The sequence below is a fragment of the Vanellus vanellus genome, assembly GCF_965231255.1.
Source record: "Vanellus vanellus genome assembly, chromosome: 9".
Taxonomy (NCBI): Eukaryota; Metazoa; Chordata; class Aves; order Charadriiformes; family Charadriidae; genus Vanellus; species Vanellus vanellus.
This window is the reverse complement of record NC_138914.1, coordinates 18,750,532-18,771,306: the sequence shown is the minus strand read 5'-3', so window position 1 is coordinate 18,771,306 and position 20,775 is coordinate 18,750,532. Positions and strand designations below refer to the sequence as shown.

The 20,775-nt window shown below is 41.6% G+C and overlaps 1 protein-coding gene across 1 annotated transcript in view; it reads right to left on the bottom strand.

The window, feature by feature from the left end:
- The window catches only part of NISCH (nischarin), a 34,315-nt gene extending 15,295 nt beyond the window's left edge, over positions 1 to 19,020 (bottom strand). Inside the window, exons 1-10 of the mRNA XM_082487839.1 lie at positions 18,843 to 19,020; positions 13,017 to 13,100; positions 12,092 to 12,274; positions 7,866 to 7,914; positions 6,016 to 6,179; positions 4,401 to 4,496; positions 2,781 to 2,876; positions 2,059 to 2,211; positions 746 to 814; positions 86 to 271 (exon numbers count right to left, since the gene is read on the bottom strand). Of these exons, the coding sequence (XP_082343965.1) occupies positions 86 to 271; positions 746 to 814; positions 2,059 to 2,211; positions 2,781 to 2,876; positions 4,401 to 4,496; positions 6,016 to 6,179; positions 7,866 to 7,914; positions 12,092 to 12,274; positions 13,017 to 13,100; positions 18,843 to 18,929 (1,167 nt within the window). The 5' untranslated portion in view covers positions 18,930 to 19,020. The remainder of the gene's footprint in view (positions 1 to 85; positions 272 to 745; positions 815 to 2,058; positions 2,212 to 2,780; positions 2,877 to 4,400; positions 4,497 to 6,015; positions 6,180 to 7,865; positions 7,915 to 12,091; positions 12,275 to 13,016; positions 13,101 to 18,842) is intronic.
- Between the last annotated feature and the right edge of the window lie 1,755 nt (positions 19,021 to 20,775).

Below are 20,775 nucleotides of genomic sequence, written 5' to 3'. Positions count from 1 at the left end.
CCGCTTTTATTTGCAGCTTCACCCACTAGAAGAACTTGCTTGTGATCTAACACACAATTTGATTTGACACTGAAAATCAAGTTACCTGTTCTATTTTGTTGTTGCTTAGATCCAAGTTGACTAATGAGTACAGTTTGTTAAGACCACACAGCCTTTCCAGCTGATTTCCTGCTAAATTCAGAGTTTTGATGTTTCCCAGCTTTGTGTGAACACCTTCTAGTGATGTAAGCTTGTTGTAGGATAAGTCCAGGTGAACAAGGTTGTAAAGATGCTACAGAAGCACAGAAAATCCACATCATACACCAATTAAAATTAAGCAGTATCAAAGATATCATATTATGGCTTGTTCATTTTTTGTGCAACATGCTGGACGCTGCCTAGCATGACAAACATTACATGAAATTGTTCATTACACAAGTTCAAGCCTGTAGATAGGCAATTTCCTCAACTGCATTTTTACCAACCCACAGATACAGCTGGCAGTGAATGAATTTAGTTAAGAACTAAGTGCTGCATGTCAATATTGGCAAAGAAATTACAACATCCAGAGCAAGTAAGAAATGCACCATTAAAAGAGTACTTTGATGTTATGAAGGATAAGCTATTTGGGCTTAAGCTATTCTCCATGAGGAAGATGAACAACAAAATTCTGAAGCAATAAAATCTGTGTTCTAATTTGACATTCATATTTGACACGTCTCAGGCAGTCTGGAAAAGAAATGTCACCTTCAAAAGCATCACTTACCTGTAAATTTTCTACCAGAGACACCCCATTGTGACTCAAATCCAGGAATTCAATCTTCGGAATTAATTTCTAGAAGAGTAGAAAAAAATGTGTTGAATGCATTTTAGCTTATAAATCGGGCCACACTTCCTTCGACACCAGATAACCAACAAGCAAAGGAAAGGTATCATCCAATACACAGTCACTCCTTCTCAACTTTTGGTATTAAAAAAGCATTCCATATGATCCCATGCAACAACAGAGTTGAATCTTACTCTTACAAAAACCTGGTTATTCTGAGGAGTATGGTTAAGTTTTAATTTGAAACCTGGTTTCTCACTGAAGACAAACAAGCTGCTCCCAGTTTAGCCCCATTAACTATAGATCAAACTCATTAATGGGTGTTTCTGTCTTATCCAACAAGCGTATCTATGTTACACATAAACCTGGATAAAGACAACAGCACCAAAAACCAGAATAAGTTCAATGATTTGTTTCCATGTTTTGATCATACTAGCCAAGGATTACAAGGTCACACAAAACCTCTCAAAAATGCAATTTAAACCAGAAAGCCTTTTATTTTTGGAGGACTCAAACCTTGAATTTGATGCTTTATTTTGGCTGTAATCTCACCAATGATTTACCTTGTAGTTAAGGCCTGGACTCAGACCTGAAGAACCCTAAGTCTATGTGACAAAAAAAAATCCTGAACAAGGAAACTGTGCTCCAAGTCTATGATCTCTAGTTGAGCTACAGACTTAACCATTTCTTGCTTCACAAGAGTAGTTAAAGTAAAAAATTACATTCATATTTGACACATGTTCTTCTGATGAATGTTAACATTTTTTTCTTAATAACTGATTTAGTACTGGCAAAATACTCCAAATTTTGTTGCCATGCTCTTCATACTGTTTTGCTGGCAAGAAGGCTACCAGCAAGCCGCAGATTTTTAAGACTCCAAAGCTGAGCCCAATACAGGTTTTGTTCTCTTTTTTTAAAAAAAAAAAAAAAAAAAACACCCACACCTTTTTTAAAGTGGCTTAAGCCAATGCAAACAGTAAAAGCATGTTTCTAAAAGTCAGTATTCATGGAAATGTTGCTTACAGACCACAGAATGACAAACTCTTCTCCTTTAGCTAAGAAAATATCAAAGTAGTAAAAGAAAAAAAATCTCCTAAACATTAACTTGGGTAGCTAATTGACATAAAAATGTAAGTGCAGCTTAAAATCTTTCAGAAAAAATATATATAAAGCAATTGTAAAATCCCTGCTGTGTAATGTGCCACAGAAGATCAGTCATACTTTTTTTCACAAATAAAAAAAATATTTCTTACCACTGAATCGTCAATTTGAGAGATGCTATTGTGACTCATATCCAAAGTTGTTAAAGTCCTCCAAGTTGGGATAACTGCTGTCACTGGACAACTTGAAGTTGCATCCTCTGGCTCCCACTGGTCAAACTCAGAGGCCTCAGGCACTAGAATTTCCTATTTAAGACAAGCACACTAAAATATCATGCTTACACCTTCAGTGAAACTAACAGTTTTGAAAACAATCCAAACACCCTTGTGTAAATAAGGAAGGGTTCTAAGCTTTATACTCACCTGGATTAAAGTTGTATGTCTTAAAGTGTGAGCTGAGTGGGTGAGAATTATTTTAGATCTACTTGGAGTGAGTTCCAACACTAGCAGTCAATCAAAATTGGGAATGTGGAGGAACAATAGAGACTGAAAATTATGCTGCTGGATATCTCTTGCCAAATCAAAGGCCACAGAAAAAGAGTAAGACATACACATTCAGTTCTGGATGAATACCAGAAACATACATTCCAATAAAAGCATCAGAAATGTCCCTGTGAAGGGGAACATGTAAAAACTTCACTTAAAACTGAGATTCTGAAAGGTTAGCAAACCCCTTCAGTTCCACGGTTCTAAAAGCAGAACCTCCAACAGGCAGTATAGAGAAGTACACGGACTCCAAAAGAATATTTCCACAATGTGCATGTTATTTTTGCATATGTTTTAAACACTCACCAGAAGTAGGAACTCACTCTTACCTTCATTGATGTTGCTGAAAATCGAACAGTCATTGTGGCCAGGGCATGTTTTGATGAAGTCAGCCCTTTGATAAGCTTTCCCCCACAATGACTGATCTATTTAAAAAAAAAAAAAAGTTACAAAGTCAGAACAGACAGACAAATATGAGACATGGAAGGGGCAGCTAAAAGCTTCAATAGCAGATTCTCTACCAATTTGGAAAGTAGTTACAGCATTCCCTTAAAATCTCCTGAGATTGCAGGTCAGAAATACCAAAATTTGGCAAAACTAAAGCAAGACAGAGATGCAACTATAGAAAAGTAAAATTCAAACATTTATTTGAACAAAGCTTCTTCTCCATTGACATTTTATCTGCCTTATGTATTCTTCAAGGTGAAACTACCCAAGCAGTTTAATAGGGCACAGTATTTTACTGTTACCAAAAAAAAGAGAAGTATCTCAAACTATGGCTCTGCCTGCAAACATATTTACAATATAGAACATGTGATACCTAAACAAGAAAAAAGAAGTGCCTAAGAAGTGAGGATACTAATCTAAGCATTTAATACACTAGTGATCTAATTACACAGACTAAGTTTAAGATTACAAAGTCTTTTCTGTAGCTCAAGTTGGAACAAAGCCACCAAAGGTCTGCTACAGCCTCTGTCCAGCAACCAGGTCTTCTTCTGTACAGGGTTGCACACATTGTGCAACCACTAAAACTGGCACATTTGCTGGCGTATCAGGGAAACCACACTAAGCAGGCAGAGCTCCTGCCACCCTTGAAAAAATTCTTTCCGTATTACCAGCATTAATTGTTGGACAGCGTTTGCTACTGGATGAAAATGTCAGTCTGGTGCCAGTCAATCCAGAACTTTTCATGAACATACAATTACAAAAGTCTTCGAGACCAAACCCCTTTTTCCTCCTCCTCACATTAAGCAAAGCTACACCTGAAACTATACATGCTCACAGGAAAGGGGAAAATTGATAACTGTTCTGCAATACCCTCTCTGCAGTAGAGTAAGACTCTCTCCTACTCTTCAGCCTGCTGTAGTTTCTTTCCCACATTAAAATATCAATAAATCATGGACTTCAAGAATCCACTTCAGTCTCATATCAATGACAGATTAGTGTTCATGTACTAGAAAAAGTACTGCACCCACCAAAAGCAGACACAGAGCACAGACTGCACAACACAATTGGAAATTCTCTCTCTGGAAAGATCTGAAGTGGTTAGGAAACTATGTCATAAAATACTCCTTGAACAACTTCTACTAGAAACCTTGTCATTCACACTGAAAGCAGATCAATGAAAAAATTCTGCAAACTATCAAGCAAGAAGCACTATAACCAAAAGTTTACTTTCCCAAGCAAATTTAATGTTAGGACGTTCTCAAAAATATTGGGTGCTTTCCAAATGAGAAGTACTCTGTAACAAGAGATCCCATTATAACCCATTTGTTAGATCTTCAAGGCAATGGAAAGCTGCCCTGGTTTAGGTCTTGTGCATGTGCTGGAAATCACTTTATTTTGAAGACACACACAGCACCAAATCAAAGCATACAATTACCAATTCTGAGAGCAGACCTGCCATTTGCAGAGCCTCTATAAAATTATGAGTAATATCTCAGTCTTACCTCTATTTGATGAAGCGATTTGAAAATTGACAGATCAAAAGGCAAGAGATGTTCCTGAATGTTACTGGTTCCAAAAGGTCCCCCTGTTCCAGTGACCTAGCAATCAACATTTAAGAACAGAGTTAGTACACATAATCCAACTAGTCCACATTTCAGATAGTCTTACACAGGCAATAGCACAAATACAGTAGCTTGGAAAGACAACCAAAGTTCCAACCAATTTTTCAAGTGTGGAATGATTCATGAAACTTGCAGATTAACTCTTCAGGAAAAAAAGATGTTAGTTGCTCCAGCTAAGGGCACTGCGCTTGAAGCACTGAACTTGAGCTGCCACCTTGTGCTTGTCTTTTGTAGCACATGGCACATGCAAAGAAGATAACCATAGGCAAGACCGACCAAGGCTTCATTCTCAGCTGACCAAGCAGAGCTGCATTCGCTAAAATCAACTTCCTTGAAACATCTGGATCCTTCAAGACAGAACTGTCTTCAATTCCACTACAGGGGCTGAAGTTCAAGGCAGTGACAAGAAAACATTAGACATTGGTACACATCTAATAAAAATGTGTCTAGTGTTTTCACGTGGTCATTGGATTCTGGGGTCAGAACATGTCAGCAGCGTAAAAGACAGGTTGTTTCATTTATGTTTGCTGTGAATTAAATCTGGGAGAACTCAAGGTTTTTGTCTGGTCTTACCCTTCCAACCCAAACTGTTCTATGATTCTATATGTATCTTACAAGCTCCGAAAGTGCCCATGCCAGAAATTCTGAAGATGGGTATTTTTCTAAACAATATGCTCTTCTCCAGCCAGAGAATCCTCTCTTCAGAGGATTCTATACAGACAGGATGGTCAAAGGCAACTGAAGATCCACAGGAATACCAGTACAGCTGTGGTTTTGTTTTCGCAACTTCCTAAGTCCTCCAGTGAAGCTTCCCCTGATCCACTCCTTTGTTTCCCCTTTGAACGCACCACACAAAGGAAGCTGCTTCTTCAAGGGGCTAAAAAAAGTTTTTGAGCTGTAGCATGCAGTGTCAAAAAAATTACTCAGGAATTCACTTATTTGGTAGGATAAAACCAAATTGGTTCCAGACAAAAATCATCTGTTCTGAGACTACATTTACATTTATTCTGAAATTATATTTTAGCTAGAAATTCAGGACCATCTCATCTGTGAAATCAAGGGTTTTGTTAGTTTTTATTAAACTTTCAGATACAGTCAAAGGTGAGAAAGGCGACAGGATTTATGTACATGTGTCCATGTATGCATATGTATACACTGGCCTACCCATAGTGTTTGCAAAGAATACAGGGTTGAAGACAATAGTATTTATCTATCTCCCCATTCCTACTATCACCCACTAAGATTCCGTGACTGCATCTCTACAGAGAGCACTGCTGAAGAGACCACATCAGAAAATCAACACCTTTGTTAGAGAACTGTATGTGTATTGAAGGTTGACAGAACAAACACCTGATTAACACTGAATTCTAAATACTTGCAGGTGTTTACTACTAGTAAAGTTCTTGTACATTCAAACTAGACTCCAAAAGTATGCTAAAAATCACATCGGTCTGGTAGAAACAACATCTCCAATATTTGGGCAAGTATAAATCACCTTTAAATACTTGAGTCTACAAGTGAAGTCTAGAATATGACCCAGATCTGTTTTGGCATCTCCATTAGCGCATGTAGGCTTTCCCTGTAGCAACTGTTGAGTGACAGCATATAACTGCAAGGGTCTGATGGTGAAGACTTCTCCAGCCATTAATAACTGCTCTCCTGAAAAACAGAGTATGACGGTATCAAACACAATGCTGCAATGGTTACAAAAGAACAAATGGTATGTGGAAGATCTAATGTTAAGAGATTAAATATTTGTCATTTATACTCTAAGCTCATGGTTGAGGTACCAAAACAATGTCCTTTTTTGCCACTTTAAACTATAATGAATTAAGATATTTAACACCAGAATAATCTAGGTGTTTAAATACATACTCTCATCATAAAAGCCTGAAGCTCCTAATGCAACTAACGGCAAATTTCTCAATCTTAACAGGACTAGAATCAAAGTTCATTTATACAGTGTAAGAGATAGTAAACTTTTTCCTGAGATAGCTCCAAATTTTGTAGCACTTTGGACTTACTCTATGCTGACTAAGCAGTGCCTGCCATCTAAAAAACAAACTACATCTTTTGCTATGCTGCCTAAAGGCAGAATTTTAGCAAGTATCTTTTCTTGGAGAGTATGAGGACTTTCACCACACTAATACCAGTGCAAACTCCCAGATCAGGAAAAGTATTATCTGATAATACTTTTACAATCCCATTTCATTCTAGCAACAGCAGGAAACAGGATCCAAAAGCCTCTCTGAAGGCACTACAAGAGTTAATGTGGGCTACAGCAGTCAGAAGATGCACATGCAAAATTTTCCCTTTTTCCTAATATCTTTTTCCTCTTCCTTTTAGGGACATCAGTTTGAATTCATGGACAAGACAGCATCAGCTTTCATGCTAAGCAGAGTTCTCAGAAATGCTCTGAGGAGTAAAACTCCCTTTGGCTTCAGTGGCAGCAAGTCCAAGAGTCCAGCTGCACATTACTGGATGGCTACGCTAATACACAGCAGTCAGACATCAATGATTTTGGTATCAGTGACACTACAAGCACTACAAAGCCAGGAAGGATTTCTTCAGGAGCTTCCTTAAAATGTTCCAAAATTTGCTGGAGTGGACCCTCTGAAACAGCTTCACCTAACATTAATTTTGTGCCAGAACAATCTGAAATGGCATGCTGAAACAAGCTTCACCTATCACCTCCGCCAACTGGAACGATACAGTAGCATCTAGCACGTCCTTCAAAATAAAATTAGCATGAGTTAATCATTTCACATGCCTCCTGCTGTTACTGGACCAGTTAGAGCTGTTGCAGTTACAGTAAGTGCATGTTATTCTCATCTGCCAGCCTCAGAAAAGGCCATCCTTTAATTAACTGACCAGAAGGTCTCCTGTTTCCAGATTTGTGGAAGAGCAATATTAATTTAGATATGTAATGTGGCCTCTTGCATTTACCACACACTATATCAGGAATCATTAATATAAACCAAACTTTCTTATGGGTTACACTAAAGCATACCAAGACAAAGTTTAACAAAAGCTTCTGATCACTGGTACCACATCCTATCCTTTAAGGACACAGACTAGTTGGCCCTTTCCAAAACCTAAATTCACCAATTCCTCTATTTTGTTTCCAAACACTGCAGAATTACTGTTACAGCTCCTCCCAAAATGCAGCTTGATGAAAGTGCAAACAGCAAGAAAAAGGTGAAGAGAAAGAAGGGGAAGAAAAAGTCTTATAGTCTGATATGGAAGATTCAGATCTCTCATTGCCTGGAGATTAAATATCACAGGTATATTAACGCACGCATGTAGAGGAAACCATTCCCAGTTAAATTCTTGCAAGTTCTTTACCTTTGTGGAAGAGCTCTTCAGCCAATGCAGCAGTGATCCCATTGATCTCCTGCAAAGAATAAACCATTGTAATTAAGTTTTATCTATATACTTACAGTTCTAATTTTTCAATGTGTACCTTTCCTGAAGTCTCCCTTTTTTGCGGTAAAGGACTTTTTTAAGCAGAAATCAACTGTGATTGTGTCTTATAGACTTCTTTGTTGTAACTTGAAAATACTTCATAAAAATGACCAGAAATTATTTGATTTCATATGATCTTCGTTTCCAAGATGGAAGATACTGAACTACATTTACATAATCACATCCTGCATACTGTTCAACATCTTTGACAGCGACATGGCCAGTGGGGTCGAGCGCACCCTCAGCAAGTTTGCCGATGATACCAAGCTCTTTGGTGAGGTAGACACGCTGGAGGGGAGGGATGCCATCCAGAGGGACCTGGACAGGCTGCAGAGGTGGGCCCAAGCCAACCTCATGCAGTTCAACAAGGCCAAGTGCAAGGTCCTACATCTGGGTCGGGGCAATCCCAAGCACAAATACAGGCTCAGCGGGGAATGGCTGGAGAGCAGCCCTGAGGAGAAGGACCTGGGGGTGCTGATTGATGAGAAGCTCAACATGAGCCAGCAATGTGCAATCGCAGCCCAGAAGGCCAACCATATCCTGGGCTGCATCAGAAGTGTGGCCAGCAAGCAAAGGAGGTGATTCTGCCCCTCTACTCCACTCTCATGAGACCCCACCTGTGGTACTGCATCCAGCTCTGGAGTCCCCAACACAAGAAGGACATGGACCTGCTGGAGCATGTCCAGAGGAGAGCCACGAGGATGATCTGAGGGCTGGAGCACCTCCCCTATGAGGGGAGGCTGAAAGAGTTGGGGCTGTTCAGCCTGGAGAAGAGAAGACTCCAGGGAGATCTTATTGCGGCCTTCCAGTCCCTAAAGGGGGCCTACAGGAGAGCTGGGGAAGGACTTTTTACTAGGGCATGTAGTGATAGGATGAGGGGGAATGACTTTAAACTGGAAGAGGGCAGTTTCAGATTAAACATTAGGAAGAAGTTTTTCACTTTGAGGGTGGTAAGGCACTGGAACAGGTTGCCCAGAGAGGTTGTTGAGGCCCCATCCCTGGAGGTGTTCAAGGCCAGGCTTGGGCAACCTGGTCTAGTGGGAGGTGTCCCTGCCTATGGCAGGGGGGTTGGAACTCGATGATCTTCAAGGTCCTTTCCAACCTAAACCACTCTATGATATATTAGAAAAGGGCAACAGCAACTAGAGCAACTATTACTAGCCATCATTAGTCCAACTTCAAAGAAAGCTTGGTTCTGAAGAAACTATTACAAGTATAGTGTTCTTCAACTTTTAACATTAGGACTAACCTAATGCATCAAGCACTCAACATTTCCTCGGAATACCACTAATACACAGAAAACTTTAAATTAACAGGTCTACAGGGAAGAGGTATGTAAGAAGTAATTAATCTTCTGGATTTCAACCCTATTATGCTTGCTGCAGAGTAATTCAAAAGTCTCTTTTCCCCATTCTCCATCTTCTCCACCCTCCTGGACCTACCCAGGTGCTCAACTGCCCTTCCAGGCACTGAAAGCCCCAGGAGGGAAGAAAAAGGCTGAAAATTCAATGCAGGGATTTGTTCTTCTGGAAGTTCAGTATTTCCCATCTGGGTATACTTCTTTCCACATAAAGCAAATGCTCTGTGGAAGTCCAGAAATAGTTCTGAGCATTTCCAACAGTTCTCTCTCAAAGGCCCACAAAAAGATAAAATAAAACTATTTAGTGATAGTGAAGCTTCCCCTAGACACATGCATCTCATTTTAAGGTAGTTGCAAGGGATAAACAGATATTATGGGTCATCACAAAATGAATATGTGATGAGTTTACTTCGCTGACAAATCCCTCATGATTCATAACAAGGGAATAAATCCACAGGACATCTGCAGCAGACAGTTCAGCTCATTTGATGAGGCAGGCATTTTACAAAAACACATTCTTAGTATAACTGAAACCCCACTCACTGAGGATGAACAAAGCCTCCACACCACAGTTTTGAGAACAACAAGCTAAAAGCTGCATTCCAAATAAAATTCAACAATTCCAACTCTCATTTGAATAAGCCAATTGCACTCATCTGGCATGCACAGACTTAATTGAAAACTGTACTCTGTAGCCCTTTCGTCATCTGGGACACATAGCAGGATTTTTTTCTATATTTATAACTGAAACAAGATGATGACTTGGACTCTTCAGTGACTAGCAGGCAAAAAAAGCAACTCTATTCCTCTGTCTACAAGAGATCTCTGTCTTAGCTCTAACTACTTTTATGCATCAAACCTACAGAAGTCCATTGTTTGCAGGTGTCTCTGAACAGCAGTTTGTGGGTACTCAATTCTTTTCTTGCAAAAGCTCTATCTGTAAGTTAACAAACCAAATGTCCTAAGATGACAAAGTATAAGACAGTGCAACAAAATAAGTAACACTGCTGTCACATGAAACTACTCTTTGCTAAACTGTACCTGACTTTTCCCTGTGACACGTAAAGGCTTCAAAGTGGTTGTAATGTATTATGGTAAGTATTTCTACTCCATTTAGTTCTATTAACCTGGGAAATAAAATTAAATAATCCCTAATGGAAATACTACAAATAAGAACAGACAAAATATTGCAGCTTTCCTGTATAAACTAATGAGGTGATATTAGGGATTATAATAGCTCAAGCGTGCACACGGGCTGTCTGGTAACAAAGATATTTTAAAAGATCAAAGTTCTGCAGGAAGGTTATTTTCCAGTAGAATTGCTCTGGTAAATATTTAGCTTTTCTGCTGAAAAACTAACATTTTTTCAACAAATATTTAAAAGTAGTCTGAAATTCCAAGCAAAAACAATTGAGTTTATACCTCAAGCCAGACTCCCCTAAAGCAAAGAAATGCAGATTAAGCAACAACTTTACTCTTAATACACAATCACAGTATAGAACAAGGAAGTATTCATATCCAAATAATGCTAGCTCTTTGGAAAAGTAAAAATGGATGAACATCACAGCAATAGTAAAAAATAGTCTAACTGATACCAAGGGCAGGACTAGGAAGAATTTCTGCCTGCATAAAAACCTTTGTTAAAGTTACAGCACTGAAACATTAATGAAACAGACATCATTTAAGAGAGTAGCCAGAGAACAGAAAAATTACACAACTTCCTGATGATCAGGAAGTTCGCTCCATCTGAACAGATTTGTCCCTACATTATCACACACATTTTTAAAACGGATTAGAGGTTTTAAGTGTATTCGAGGGTTTGATCATGACAAACTTGTGCTTCTCACTGAAATCTGCAGGGCAACAGCAACACTATGAAGTAAACCTTCCACTGTTTATGTAAGTCAAACTCAAAAGTGTCACCAGGATAATTATGTTCATGTAACATAACTAAATCAGGTTTTTCTTTGTTGCTAAAGCTTAATTAACACACCTAATGGACCACTTGTGACTCATTTCTGAAGCCTTTATATGAAACCATGAAGAGCCATCTCAGCACAACCCACTGCAAAGCAATTACTGCTCTTCATTTCCAATGAATTCTCCAGTGCATTTTCCTCCTTATGAAGTTCATTCTCCCCCTTACATGATGCCATACTGCAAAAAAAGCCTAATTATACAGAAGAGGTGAACAACCAAATTGCAATCTGAACAAGAAAGCAAGCCATTGCTTCCTACTTCAAGCATCCTTTACCATAACGTTCTGTCTGCTGGCTGGAGCTATTTCTCCAGAGGCTACTCCATCAGTGTGCTTCTCATGGAGAAGCACCATTTTTCTTCATTTGGGCTACTGGAAACCATTTAAGTGTGAACCACAGCTCTACCCATTAACACTAAGTAAGGGTGTGTGTGGATCAATTACACAATCTTCCTTCGGAGAGCCAGCACTATTGACTTCAGCCTAACGACCAATTCAGCTTCAGATTTATTCACAGCTTCCAACCATCCTGCCAGCATTTATTTTCTCCTCTTGGAGTCCCTGCCCACACTACTTGCCAGCAAGGTATCTACTGCAATAAAAAGTGATGTCAAAAATCTTGAAAAAAATCTTTGTTTGTTACTTTGTGCAAAATGCTGAAAGAGCAGTTTCAGCTACTTTGTGAAGATTCCATTCAATTCTCTCCAAGTCAGAGAAATAGGGAAAGACACTCAGGCCTCTATTTTATACGCTAAAAACATAACTTACATATAAATGAAAATGTAGGAAGTGTGACAAAACTTTTGGAGCAGTAACAGGGAACTTGACTAGCAGGGTTTGCAGGTAGACCTCTAATTCCTTCTGTCTTTTCTCCACCAGGCTTTTGGAATTTTTTCCAATAATCTTCTTGGGAGGTAACAGATTTTTATCTATTTTCTTTTCTGAAACAAGCTGAAAGACAAAGACCAGAGTTACTTCCTGACTCACCATCTGAACTAGCATAGAACACTTTAAAAGCACACCACCTGATGCTGGTAAGGTTCAAAAATAAAATTATTTCAGTAAATTTAGCTATTGACTTCAAAGTCTTAGGTGTTTTCAGAAAGAATATTTTATGATAAAATAAAGAGAAGTTCAATAATAGTGTTTTCCGAGAGACTCACAGTACTACAGCGCAGAATGTAACTAAAGTGATAAACAGAATAACTGCTGCTTTTCTGAGAAGGAAAACAGCCCAGTCTTGAATACAGTGGACTTCCCCTCATTTTCACTTGCTGTCTTTAATCAGCAGTGGTTAGTAAATACTCCAAGCTACTGCCTAAGGACAGTTATCATCCACCCCTCCCAGAAGAGTGTCTTTGCTCCAATCCAGCTTTTGGGTACCACATCAGCTGATCATAAACATCTCTCTTGGCAAAGTGTTTCATGACTCTAGCCTGAACTCCACTCCTTCTGATACAAGCTTCTGTCCAAGGCTAAAGGTGTCCAGGCCAACATCCCCCAGTTTAAGACGCGAGTGTAACAGGGGCAAGTGATATTGTTCATACAAAAAGGATTTAGTCTGCAGTTCAGATGGTATCTGGCAGATATTCTTGCTCTTTATTGAGGGCAGAATTTATGTCACATACAACAGAACTACAGAAACTGTACAATGTTTTGTAAGAGACCGAAGCCACAGTTTTAATATGCTTACCTTTTCATGCAGGTCATGGAAATCACTGTAACGATGTTTGACTGTCCACTGATGGTTGCCAACACTGACCTGAATAATGTATACCTGAAAGGAAGAAATTAAAATAAGGGAACTGCAAAGCATTTGTCTTTGACTGTGAGATGTGCTGGTTAGTGTAGCACTACAAGGTGGTTCTACATTCTTAAAATATCACAGTTTACTAAAAGCTAATCCAAACTCTAAGGTGACTTTGCTGATGCAGGATGCCTAATCTCATTCACAAGGCTGCTCCACGCACAAAACCATGCAGATGCTTCTTAATGTAAAGCAATGGCTTTTATTTTTGCAACCCAAAGGTTAATAACCAAGATGTCCAAACTACTTTTTCTGAAGATTTCTGCTAGCTAAGTTGACATTCATAGCTATCCAACAACAAGCCTGAGACAGCAGCATCCCTTTTTCAATCTACCAAGTTCCACAACAGGCAGAGGAACTTGGCCACCATCCTGCTGTCACTTCACAGTTAAGCAAAAACGTGAAGCTTAACCCTTCAGAAATCTAGACAAATCCTTTAGTTGCTTGGATGTTAACTGTTTTATTCTTTTTAGGGTAAAGCACACAAGACAGCTTCCTGAGAGTTACAATTTTGACCAAAGAATCACTACAATTATCTAAAGCAACCCAACATTTCTTTACGCGAAACAAAGTATTTTTAATCATGTATGTACCAAACAATTCAAGATTTTCATTGCAGGTGACTTTCCAGATTGAACAGTAGTGGTTCTCCAGGAAACCTGCAATCTACCTTTGGGTATGCCAGAAGCAAGCCATCACAAAGAAAATTTAAAGGTACAAAATAAAACACAAAGTAGAAAACAAGCAAGGCTCAGCAAAACCAGTTCTACAGCTACTTGAAAATAACAAATTAAACAAACTGTGTTATCCAATCCAACTATATCCCTTAGGGAAAAAAACAATTCATAATCAAATCTTGAAAGCATTTAATACAGTTGAGAACTTGCTTACTACCACAGATCACAGACCTGACTCATAGCTGCTATGAGAATGATGCACATCTAGTTGCTAAAGCCACTTGAAACAAAAAGCATCAACAGTTTCAGTTTGTTACGTAAAAGGACCGTTTTCACTTACTGTTAGTACAGACCAGCACAATACCAAAGATTAAACAGAATACCACTTGCATTTAAAAAGATGAACTATATCTCATACCAATTATATTTCTGTAAGCATCTGAAGCTGGCTTGCTGAGCAAAACCCAAGCCCTACAGAGAACTGAATCAAGATGTCTGACTAGTGCATACAGCGAGTGACACATCAGTGTTCGGGTGAGTACTGAAAACAGATGAGTGCCTCCACAGAATTACAGCCTCAATTAAGGTCTGTGTCTGCTTTCCTGTCATGTTGTGTTGGGAAACAGCAAATCAGGATTAGTTACTGTGCCAGTGGCAAACTAGATAGAACAGGAATAACCTGAGCATTCAAAGTACCTCAAAACCCTGAGGAAAGCAAGGAGAGACTCAAAGAAACCAGAAGATTAAAGTTAGAACTAAAGAAGCACTACATTTAGAAACCATAATAAAAGGACTGGTTCTTTTTAAAAGCTGACTGTGCCAAATGATGGCAGACCAAGCAGTACAGCTAAATGCAAAGCAGATTGAGTACACAATGCATAAAACCTCAGATCAGACATTGAAAACTCAGTAAACTTCACAGCTCCCAACTGAGAGCTCACAAGACAAGGAAGTAATGTCCCTCCTCTCTGTATACAATACAGTCATGGTAAATACATAATGGTTTGGTATCCTTTTGCTGAAACAGCAAGCACTGACCACTTCTAGAAACAGCACTGAGCCAAATGGATAGTCTGGTCAGGAAAATAGCAGTTAAAGCAAGAGCTTCATGCACTGATACAATTCCTTAAATTAAGTCTTTAAAAAGCCATAGCATTCTCCATGCAGAATGCAGCCAGAGCTGGCAGCACACATTCACCCTTCAAACAGCATCACTATGCAGAATGATAGCAACTGATTTCACACCAATCCACAAGCTGCTGCTATCCTGAAGAATAAATGCAAATGCAACATGCTTATGTGCTCTGTTTCAATAGAGAAACCAATAATTTTAAAGAAAAAAAAAAAGCTACGTTTCTGAAGTCAGATATATAAGCTGATTTTCAATTAATTTTGAGTGCACTAGTATGACAAGGCTGACAGTCTAAGTTAAGATTCTTCAAGTACTGCCTACCTGCCAAGCCAACTGCTAGAAGGCAGATGAAGAAATTCTATAATGCTGCACCGTCTCCCAGACATAAATACACCATGTGAAATCTCCACCCATATTTAGGCAACATGCATTTCTACTGAGCTGAAATGCAAAAGTGTTTACATTCACAGGTTTTCCTCCTCCCCGTGCCTCTACCAAACTCTTCTGTGTAACAAATTTTTACATCTTTCTATAAATCAGTTGTTTTGGCCAAATTCTTTGTAAAGTGTCTAGCATATCTGTAGGGCTGTATATTTTCAAGATTTTCTAACCAGTGACTTCAAGCTCTTTGTAGTTAAGTACTCACACCACCAAATAGCATGCCTTCATCTCCCTAAATATTTAAAGGTGAAATATTTGCTAATTTTAAGATGTATAATTTTTAAACCAGCTGTTAAATGAACAGCACTGATTCCAGACTGCCTTTTATTTACTTTCTGTACACATTACAAAAACATGCCCATCTCACTTCACATGGAAAACTTGCATTTCTATAGTATCCCTCATACAACTGCATACTTCAGTCCTGTCAAGAAAAACACAAGCACTTCACTTTACAGAGGACAGGCAGAGCTGCCCACAGGAAGCCTGGGACACAGGTGTGACTGCAGCCAGTAGGTCCCAAATTCCAGTGCGGTGATGCAACCACATCTCCTTCTCCCTGCCTCCTCAAGTAGTCAGTTTACACCCATTCAAGGAAGCCACAGTATTTTCCTTAAATATCAAAGGTAGTATTTATATTAAAAACAGCTGCAAGAGACAGGAAAAGCAGGAAGGCAATTTTGGGCCAAACAAATGCATAGCAGGAAACAAAGTCCTGGCAGCCTTGAGGCCTTCTAGCCAGTCTTCAGTCAGCATCTAGCTGGACCAGCACACACAGGAGAAATACCTAGTAGAAGTGCTCATACTTTTCTAACCCAACCTAAGAAACATCAACAAGTGCAGTATTTTTTCCTGCTGAATTTATCCATACCTTGCCTTCCACCCTAACATCTCCAACAAGAACCACATTTTTAATAGTACCTTCAAAATTACACAGAACTGTGGGCCTCCCCTGATACATTTTACAGGATTTAGTCTCACAACTGTCAAATGGATGTCATTAAATCTCTTTCTATTGAGATTGTGAGCTCTGTAATACAGAGTACAATGGCAAGCACAGATGCCAAAAGAAAAATTACTCTTTTGAAAAACACAGATGTAATTAGGACCACTGCCTACTTGACTACTACATGTGAATGGATAAAGATGCAGCTTGCTACTGCTATTATTCCTTTCTCACCTTTACCAGATTTGACCAGATTTTACACCATGTAATTTCTTCACTTCTGCTCTGGTACAGGTCTTTATCACATCCTTAAGTGTCACCAATCTATTTCTGAACACTAAACAAAGATGCTAATTTTTGTAAAACATTTCACCTTGTGAAAAATTTTGTGAAATTTCTGTTTTCATTTAAAAATCAGTTCCTACATTTCTAATGGCTTTGGGTCTATCTCATACAAACTGGCCGCAGGCTTGTAGTCCTGCTAACAGTTTTAGGAGGTTTACACACAGGTAAGCTTAATGCCACAACTCCTTCAATAATGCAGCAAGACAATCAAAGTAAGACCAAATACTGGTAAAGCTTGGCTTTAAAACACCCTACTTTTAAAGCTCCCAAGAAAAATGGAATTAAAATAGCATTGTATTTCCAGAACCATAACCGTTAAAAAAGAAATCTGGCCTTGAAAAAGTAAGCCCCCTTGGTCTTAGCTGAAGCTGCCTAAAATGTTATCCCCAACTATCAGCTGATCATTACCTGCAGCAGTTATACACCTGAACTACAGCTCAATGTAGCACATTAATGGTATTATCAAAGGCTGGCTGTACCACAATACTAGTTCGCAGGTTGAAGACACAAAACAGCTACCGTTTCACCTCCTGTGTTTATCACCTCCAGTGGAATAAGGGGAGAGATAACATTTTGACATCTTCTCAACTAAATTCACTTGAATTTCTCATTCACTGATATTGCAAAATACTGGTGAAAATTCTCAACACCAACATTAACACAGCTGAATCCTGGTTCACACCTGAAATGGAAGTTTCCAGTTACCATGCCACAAGTCTCACCATGCCTCTCGGCTGGTCAGAGACCGTGAAAAACTTGCTTGGCGGATGAACCACATCCTAACACACACACAGTGGTAACATCTCAACAGCAGCATCATTTCTGTGATTACACATTATGTAACTAACATGACAGGAAGAGCTGAAACAATTTTCAAGAACTTTATTTTAAGCTTCTAACCAACTCCTTCACTGAATGCTCATGACATTTTTGTCTGTGAATATGGCTACTCACCACCTGACAGTAATTCCCACACAATCATGTTTCAAGGGTTTTCAATTGGAAAGGAGTTAGGCCCTTCATGTACTACAGCTGTGTAAACGCTCTGTCCTATTAAAAACTCAGAAATCACTCTCCTGTTGCTCTGATTTCTCTGGGTACCTTTTCAGAGCCAGAAACCTGAAGTATTACGTATAACTATTACACAACTTTACAAACACTGCCTTTCTAGACCATTGCTTGCCCCTTCTCTTTCAGGTTCCTAAAGCAGGAAGAAACCTGATGTCTTTATGCGCATTCTACAAAAAAAGTAAAAGATCATTCAAATCACACTAAAATAAAGTACGAGCAGAATACATTTTTAAGTTATATAACCAAAGGGTGGTGTGCCCAAGTTGTTTTCTGTCTGCAATTATGCTGAGGTTTGTTTTATGATGAGCTGCTTCCTGAAAAACAGACCAATTAACTCTTGGCAGAACACAACCAGTTTAAAACAAGTTATACATCAAAAATTTAATTCCTTCCCCAAGCAAAAACACTGCTGAGAAGCCTCTCTTTTTTATTTTTGTAGGATAAGAAAAAAACTGTCTATCCTAAATAATCTGACTTACTCTGAAGATAAGATTAGCTTTGCAAGAGGGACTTTTACAGTATTTGCACCTGAAGAAAAGATTTCCTACGTCCAGCTTTAAAAGCTCCGTTTACTCGATAACATTTTTCATAATCATACGTATGTATATATACGTATACATAGATATATATGGGCGAGAACAGGGCATCTGCAAACTCGGCCTGCACTAAAACACCCGCTCTCCCAAGGGGCCAAACCCACGGGGAGCCGCCCGGGGCCGGTCTTCCCCGGCCGGAGACCCGCAGCCCCGCTCCCCCGGGGCCGGGTTCCCACGACACCCGTCCCTCCACGCCGGCAGAGCCCGCTCGGAAACCTCTGCCAAATTATTCTCGCTCTGGCTTTAGCGTGGGTGCAAAACCGGGCCGAGAACTGCCGCTTGCTTTCCTCAGAGCCGGGCGGGAGACGGCGGCGCTGAGCGGGAGGCCGCGCAGCCCGCTCCCCCCCGGACCCCGCAGGCTGCCTGAGGCGGCGGCGGCGGCGAGGTGGGCCCGCTTCCCCACTCAGCCCACCCCCCCCCTCCCTCGCTGACACCGGCACGTCCCTCACGGCCTCCCCGCTCGCCTCCGCCGCTCCCTCCCGCCGCGTCCCTCCGGCCCCGCACCGTGTAGGTCTCCACCAGCTCAGAACCCAGGACTCGGGCCTCCCGCGGGGGCTCCTCGCCGTCCTCGCCCCCCGCCGCCGCTTCCATGACGCCGCGAGAAGCGCAGGGGATCGGCCGCCGCCGCGCTCACGCCGTCACCGCTCCCCTCCGGCTGCCGCCACCGCCGCCCGCACCAGCCCCCAGCCCGGCTCGCGCTCCCTCCGCCGCCATCTTGGCTTAACCCCCCCCTCAGGGTGCGGCTCGCCCCGCCCGCCGCCTCTTTATTGGCAGCCGCCGCCGGCGGTAGAGGCGTGGCGTGGCGCTGGGAAGGCGTGGCTTACCGCTGGGAGGGGCGTGGCTTACCGCCGGGAGGGGAGGGTCTATGGCCTATGGGGGCGGGATTTTGTGTGTGGAGGCGCGCATGCGTGCTGGCTCTGCCGTGGCGGGAGTCGCAATGCCGCGCGGTGCGGCAGCGGTGTGCCATGCAACGCGGGGGTGTGCCATGCAACACGGGGGTGTGCCATGCAACGCAGGGGTGTGCCATGCAACACGGGGGTGTGCCATGCAACGCAGGGGTGTGCCATGCAACGCAGGGGTGTGCCATGCAGTGCAGGGCTCTGCAGGGCTGTGCAATGCGACACAGGGCTGTGCAATGCAGTTGTTAATGGTTTGAAGAAGCCACAACGATTTATCGTCGTTTAGGCAATTATTCTATTGCCTGATGATCCCTCCCCACCTGAGATAGGGAATCGGAAAAAACAAGGAAACCCGAGGGTTGAAATATAAACATATAGTAGAATAATACTAAATAATTAATAATAGTAAAAACCTAATCTTGATCCCAACGCCAATATAAAATATACAAGGATTATACTCAGCCCATCCTACCCGTGGGAAGCTGTGCACTCCCAGCAGGGGACAGCCAATGTGGGACAGTGTGAGCGCTGCAGCTTCGGGATGAAGGGAAGGGCTCAGGGGTCCGGCACCGAGGCAAGAAGTCCTCAGGATGGCAGCCATCAAGGGAGAGAGAACTCCTCAGCAAACTTTGTAATTTATAGTGAATGTGACATTCATGGTATGAAATAATCCTGTTGGCAGCTTGGGTCAAGTGCTCAGGTCTTGCTCCTCCTCATCCCCGCAACTGGTGAGCTCAAAGGCACTGAAACCTTGAAACCCACAGACCATAGCTGGTTATAAAGTAAATATTTTTACAAATTCAGACTCTAGAGTCTTCTAAAAATGCAGTTTTCCCAAACGTTAGAAGAGACTTTACTGAAAAGTAAAGTCACTGCATGAGGAATTAATCCAGTGTTGCCCAAACCAGGAGAGCAGCGCAGTGCCCTGTCCCGCGCTGCTGCGCAAGGCGATGCAGTGCGTGTGCGATGCTGCGCTGCCAAGCACGGTGCTGGGCGATACCCCACTGTGCAGCATGGACGGGGCTGTGTGGCGCACTGCAGCGCGGGCGACTCGGGGAGGGGGGGTCCAGGCCTGCCCAGGCCAGCTGAGGGCAGCTGCGGACGGCTATGCGCGCAATGCGCACAGCACAGATGCGGTGACGCGAGGGACATGCAACGCAGGTGGATGCTCGCACCGGGCGTTTGAGGTTGGATTGCAGAGAGCAAAGCCGGTCCCTGTGTGCAGAGAACAGCGGCACGGCTGTGCTCATCAGCATCTGCCTCTGGAAGCAGTCTAAAGCAGCGCTTCCCACAGCTCTGGGTGGAGATCCGTGGCCACCACGTGCTGCTGAAGGCTTGGACACTGTTGCATCGGGCAGGGGCGCCGCTGCAGCAGTTCTCTGCACCAGCATGCCTGGTACCACCTCAAAAACAGAGCTGGGCTGATGGGCCAGACCTGCAGGGCCTCAGCCCAGGGCCTCAGGGATGAGCCCAGAGTGAAGTTGGTGTAGGCTGCGGTGACTTCACTGGTGTGTTATGCACTTTGCTTACCTCAGTGC